At 38.8% G+C, this 6472-nt stretch overlaps 2 protein-coding genes across 2 annotated transcripts in view; both read right to left on the bottom strand.

The window, feature by feature from the left end:
* The window catches only part of LOC107715772 (transmembrane protein 44-like), an 8001-nt gene extending 4531 nt beyond the window's left edge, over positions 1–3470 (bottom strand). The window contains 6 exon segments of the mRNA XM_016521965.1: positions 643–803; positions 900–990; positions 1818–1927; positions 1930–1946; positions 2040–2127; positions 3443–3470. Coding sequence (XP_016377451.1) covers positions 643–803; positions 900–990; positions 1818–1927; positions 1930–1946; positions 2040–2127; positions 3443–3470 — 495 coding nt within the window.
* LOC107715771 (large subunit GTPase 1 homolog) overlaps positions 3211–6472 on the bottom strand; it is a 4864-nt gene continuing 1602 nt past the window's right edge. The window contains exons 4-10 of the mRNA XM_016521964.1: positions 5113–5524; positions 4946–5047; positions 4574–4717; positions 4279–4402; positions 4116–4195; positions 3845–4018; positions 3211–3708 (exon numbers count right to left, since the gene is read on the bottom strand). Coding sequence (XP_016377450.1) covers positions 3529–3708; positions 3845–4018; positions 4116–4195; positions 4279–4402; positions 4574–4717; positions 4946–5047; positions 5113–5524 — 1216 coding nt within the window. The 3' untranslated portion in view covers positions 3211–3528. The remainder of the gene's footprint in view (positions 3709–3844; positions 4019–4115; positions 4196–4278; positions 4403–4573; positions 4718–4945; positions 5048–5112; positions 5525–6472) is intronic.

Here is a 6472-nt window from a genome sequence, read left to right as displayed (position 1 = left end):
GACTGTTCTTGCAAAGTTGGAACTGCCCAACTTTATAGATACAGCCTTTGTGCCACAGACGCATTAGGCTACTGCTACTCTCCCAGGAAACAGTCCTCCATAAAATGCGCTGCACACATCTGAATATTTGGGTTGAACTGTTCTGGAACAGTGTTGAAAATACAACTTAACCACTGATTTCTAGTCGTGTCCTCTTTTGGAAGGCCAAACAAAGTAGTTTCGCTTTCACAGTCGCTTTCACAACGAAACACAGCGTCACACACGGCGGGGTAGAGTGAGCGGAGGCTGGCTTGAGTGAGCGGCGGGCGGGCTTGCGGCAACCACATGTGGCGACCCCGGGCTGATCTTCCCACATCGTGACGTAGACATTTGGGGGCTTGTTAGAACGAGCCGTTTTAGGTAGGTGTGGCTGACTCTTAACTTTTATAAAGAATATCTCTTTGGATTTGAGACTTTAGTCTTTGCAACTTTACAGATCTTCTTTATGCACCAAGAGCTTGTAACACTCCAAAGAGAAAGGAAAAACTGAAATCGCATCATGACCCCTTTAAGCAAGCGTGACTTTGCATATGGTGTAAGTTTACATATAGTATCAGATATGATGATATATACCTTTACTCTTTTGAGAATTACTTTACTTACATTGAGGAACATGCCAAGTGGTCTCCTCATGGTTGGAGATACCATTATTGGACTTGAATGGACTGGTAAACCTAAGTAAACGCTGCCACCCATTACAAACAGCAGAGACACAACTAGAAAATTCTGCCTCCTTCTCCTGGACACCATTCTCATTTTCTTTCCTTGAGAACACATTGATAAGTCATTTATTGTAACATGATTGAAAGCATAATTATACCAGTGAGTGAGTGATATATATATATATAATAAACCCTTACCCATTTTAGACTTATACCATAAATAAATGGAGAAAGATACTGACAAGAAATGGATGACATTCAAAATTGCCATATACAAAGCCATAGAAATCTGAAACAGATGGACAGAACATGTGACTTTCATTTAAATGGGCTGTTTATAATGTTTATATCTAGAATGTTAGGCTGTGTTCGAAACAGCATACTTGCTTACTGCCCAGTACACAGTGCATACTCCTTACTACTTTTTAAAGAATAGTGAGTCATTTTCTTGTAGTATGATACCTTTTGTGGATTATAATGGAACCGTTTATAGAGTTTATATACAGTAGTCAACATTTGAAGTGGATCAAAAAAAGTGAATCAAAGTTGTCCTAAGACAAGAACTGGTATTGTTTTGGTTTTAGGACAACTTTGATGAAAGGTTTTGATCCACTTCAAATGTTGACTACTGTAGTTCAGTTTAACTATTATTAATACAGAGCTTGTGAAAAATTAATTATTGACGTGTTTTTAAAATTTTTTCCACCTCTTTGCAGACTGTAAATTAAAGGATACATTTTAACACTCCTTTTTGTAATTAAAACAAAAGCATTTGAGATTTGACTGCTTTTGTTGTTTTGATAAGTGCATTAAAGCTGATATTTAATTTAAAAAATTCCAGTCTCTCTCTGAAACTCTTTGTAATGTAAAGTTTATTGATATATTCAAACTCATCATCAAATTAGGCCATATTAAGCGGTTACCGAAAAATACTGGTCTAATGTGAACAGCTGCTGGTATCATAAATAAATAAAGCAGGATCATGCTATTGAACAGTACACTTTCCGGCCGGTAGGTGTCATTGTCAAATGTCAATCGGCAGGCATTGACAAAAAAGTTGGCGAGGTAATGATAAAACTCCTCGGCGAAATTGATAACCTTTAACTGATTTTTCACCTGAAAATCAAACTGTTTGGAAAGCAAAGCGCCCACTGCGCTGCACAAGTTCCCCACGAAACAATACAAAGCGCAGACTGCTTCATCACCCAAACTCTTGCTTCGCGTTTGCATCTGTGATAAAGAAGACTGGAAAGGAACGACAGATGATTATTATTATTATTGCGACAAGTTTATCAATTTACACACCTCGGCTACTTTTAATCACACGACGACACTCACAGTGAACAGGAAACCAGTAATATCAAAGCAGACAAGACGTAAAGAGCAGCTGAGATGCAAATATGTTCTTCATATGTCGAAAGACAACCTTTAAAGGGGTCATATGATGCGATTTCAATTTTTCCTTTCTCTTTGGAGTGTTACAAGCTCTTGGTGCATAAAGAAGATCTGTAAAGTTGCAAAGACTAAAGTCTCAAATCCAAAGAGGTGAGGGGCGTAACATTTCCGTCTCACGCTTGAGGTATTCGGCCAATCACAACGCACTGGATAGCTGGCCAATCAGAGCACACCTCGCTTTTTCAGACCGATGAGCTTTGTAAAAATCGACGCGTTTCAGAAAGGCGGGGCATAGAGGAGAAACAATAATGTACAGTATGTGGAAAATAACGTGTTTTTTTAACCTTAAACCGCATAAACACATTTCATTACACCAAATACACCAAATACTGTTCTTTTTAGCAGCATCATATGACCCCTTTAACAAACTCTTGGCTCCATCGCTGGACAATGTCTAAGACTGTAATTTTACCCATATATTTCACTTATGCTGTCACCCACCGAGGGAGAAGTAACTCAGAAAATGTTTGTGTTTCTAACTTCTATCATTAGCTGCCAGCTGCAGTGATGGTCGTGAAGTTGAACCACCCGTCAATCACCTGTATCGTTTAGGTAACGCCCACATGCTTAGCTCATACATATTAATTACGCTATGTGACGTCCATCCAGCTGATTGGCTGTAAGGCTGCGGGTAGAAAGTGGACGCTGGCCAGTCCTGTTAAGTGACTCGCAAATCCCTATTTACATTAAAATACTGAGAAGTTTAGAAATATTTAATGTTACTTTATTATGATATATGTGTGTGTGCGCGCAAAATGCATGTAATTAGACTTTTTATCACTGAGAAAAGGCAAGAAATACTTTAAAAAATATATGTGATTAAAAGTTGTAAGAAACTTGCCAGATTTAATGACAAATCTCCGCATCAAAATATGCACGTTCCCTTATAGATTAACAATTCTTTCCCTTAAAAAAGTCATTTACAAACGCTTGGTTATTACTACCTGACAATTCCATACTATCTTATATTTAAATAGCATTACAACTTGGAGAACATTTTAAAAACGCAGTACTAATTATAAGTTTGAGAGAATTGCACTGAGAAATTGTCAATATATTATCATTGTCAGCTTTGTTAGACATCCACATATTCTACTGGAATGGAAAATGGAATCCACAATTTTAGTATAGAACAAAACTACTTTTAAGGACATTATAAGGAGATCTTCATTTATTAGCATTTGTCTGTGTCAATTACTCTCTTTCATTCAATACACTGATAAAATACAGAGTTATTATTATTATGAGTGATGATATTTCATACAAAGGGGAATGTCCAGCAGTACTTATCAATCCCATCCAGGTATAAGCCATGGTGAAATTAAAGTCTTTGCATTAAATAGTATATCCAATAAACATCTTAGTATAGGGATTATGCATCCAGATGTTTGTTGAGTCTTCTCACTTTCTCCTTCTTGTTCCGGTTACCGTGCTTTTTCCAGGGTTTCCCAGTCTGTTGTTCTGTGTTTGTGTTTCCAGGCCCAACAGGACCACTTCCGGGATTATAACCCATCACCATCTGCACACCCTTGGTCAGTGCTCGCACATTTTCCTATGAAAAATGACAGATTATGTGTGCAGTGAGGGATTCAACTTCAAAACTGAAATCAATATTTCATTTTCAGTAGCCATGTAATGTTCAGGCAGGCGTTATCACAAAATAAACCCATTCAAGAGTTGAATCTCACTTGATGAAAGAAATGTTTATCCACTGTGTTCTCTATGCGTTTGACTTTTGAGGGTTTGTCGGCATCGCTAGCAATCTGTTCGACTCCTCCACTCCGCCTGGCAAACCTGGCATGCTGAGGCTGGAAGTCTTTAGGGCTGATGTGGGGTGGAGGGTGGCAGTAAAGGAGCTTACCCTGCAGAAAATCAGGTAGGAAGAGGTTAACATCTCCCATTTTCCATGTTCATAACTACAAAATTCTGAGCTGGTATTGACAAACGAAAGGCACTTACACTGACATAGTCTTTCAAAACGTAACGGGCTGATCTTGACTGGTCTGGCTGGCCGTGTGCTGTCATGAAGCCTCTCATATCTGCATGAAGAGAATACATTATGATTGGTCAGTAAGTGTGCTGTGAAATTCCTTAATGTGTACAAAGTGCAAATGGAACTGACATCCATATGCCATGAGCAGCTCCTCATAGGTGGGGGGTCGATCGGGGTCCTCGTCCTCTCTTGGTCTGATTATGTTGATTCCGTAGGTCCCCTCCAGCACAGTTCGAGGGATAGTCTGACATACGTATTTAGGTTAAGGGTAACAATATTTGTGTTTTTACTGTATTTTTGATCAAATAAATGCTGTCTTGGTGAGCATAAGAGACTCCAAAAAAATCCACCCTCAAACTGTAGTGTGTTAAAAGATCAAGCAAAAAATGCAGTTATCATGATCGTTGCTGTTTTAAAAGGTTATCAAAGAGATGGCTGGAACGTGATCTCTCATCTGATCGATGGGTAGGATCCCGCTGCAAATCATCTCGGCTTTGGTGGACAAAAAAGAAGGCATGACCAGTCCAGGACAATCACACAGGCAGAGACCAGGATCAGCAAACAGAGTCTGAAACATGTGGACACGCCAACAGTCGATAAAAGCCCAAGAATAAACAGATGCGTTCATAGATTTCCAAATTGCTAACTGCTAAATTCTTGACTCTGATAGCTTGAAAGCTATTGGTATACAGCTAATGTAATTTGTCCCTAAGAGTGATGTAGTGGCAAAAATGTGAAAAAACGTCAAGAATTAATTTTCAATACCGCCATTGTTCATTAATTAGAAAACACTCACCTGAAAATGCTTTGTGTGTCCAGGTGTAGCTGAAACGGAGACTTTCTTATTCCTCAGGATGGTGTTGATGGTAGAGCTTTTTCCAACATTAGGATATCCCACCTTTAAGAGAATTTAGAGTTGAAATATGAATAATGATATAATGTAGAAATGTAATTTAAACTCACCAGTCCAACTGTGATTTGTCCATCTTTGCATGTCGGCCCAGAATGCACAGACTTAAACATTTCCAGCAGCTCATCTTTGCGTAACAAACGGCTGGAGTTGTAGAAAGATGAAACCGTTGTGGATTCTGTTTTCTCCTCAGCATGATCTTCGTCTCCTGATTCCTCAGAGCATGTCTGCCATTCTGTCTCATCGACACAAACTCTTCCTTCTTCACTTTCCTCTTCTTCCTCCTGCTCACTCTCATCTTTCTCTTCATTAGGTGAAGTGCTATTTTCCTCATGAAGATCTGTGACATTTTTGGAGGTTGCTTCCTGTTCCGTATCACTCTGACCCTCTTGGTCCATCGGCTCTTCTCCCTTAACCACCAAACATGAAGGAGAAACAGAGTAATGAAAGCAGGCATTCGATTCCCTTAAAAGAAACAATGCTTATGAAAACAATGATTCAATTAAAATCAAAGATTCATTTGCATCATTAAAAGGGTCATATGATGCGATTTCAATTTTTCCTTTCTCTTTGGAGTGTTACAAGCTCTTGGTGCATAAAGAAGATCTGTAAAGTTGCAAAGACTAAAGTCTCAAATCCAAAGAGATATTCTTTATAAAATTTAAGAGTCAACCCCGCCCTCCTAAAACGGCTTGTTCTAACACGCCCCCACATGTCTACGTCACGATGTGGGAAGATTTGCATAACGCTGCCCAAATGTTCACGCAAAGAAAGAAGGTTTAACTTTAATTCTTGCTGTTGCCGCCGCTGCCATATTGTGGAGTCGCTGTGTGTTTCGTTGTGAAAGCGAAACTATTTTGTTTGGCCTTCCAAAAGAGGACACAACTAGAAATCAGTGGTTAAGTTGTATTTACAACACTGTTCCAGAACACTTCAACCCAAATATTCAGATGTGTGCTGCGCATTTTATGGAGGATGAGGACTGTTTCCTGAACCAGTAGCCTACAATGCGTCTGTGGCACAAAGGCTGTTTCTATAAAGTTGGGCAGTTCCAACTTTGCAAGGACTGACTCACAGCCTGCAAGTACGCTTTTTATATTTAAAGGATTTGCCACTGATGATTCAAACGCGAGTTTGTTCTGTTTCACATGTAACAGAAATATATTACTTTTGTACAATAATGTTCTTTTTAGCAACATCATATGACCCCTTTAACAAAAATGTTCACTGAAACCTAGAAAAAATATGGTTTTGAAAGAATTCTCCTATGCTCACCAAGGCTGCATGTATTTGATACATACATACAAGTACAAACAGTGATATTGTGAAATGTTATTACAAATAATTGTTTTCTAGCTTAAAGGTGGGGTAAGTGATTTCTGGTAGCCAATGTTGATATTTCAAATCACCAAA

This window comes from Sinocyclocheilus rhinocerous, unplaced genomic scaffold (assembly GCF_001515625.1).
Source record: "Sinocyclocheilus rhinocerous isolate Xijiao unplaced genomic scaffold, SAMN03320098_v1.1 scaffold899, whole genome shotgun sequence".
NCBI lineage: Eukaryota > Metazoa > Chordata > Actinopteri > Cypriniformes > Cyprinidae > Sinocyclocheilus > Sinocyclocheilus rhinocerous.
The sequence above is the reverse complement of the archived record's forward strand: the minus strand, read 5'-3'. Positions and strand labels throughout refer to the sequence as shown.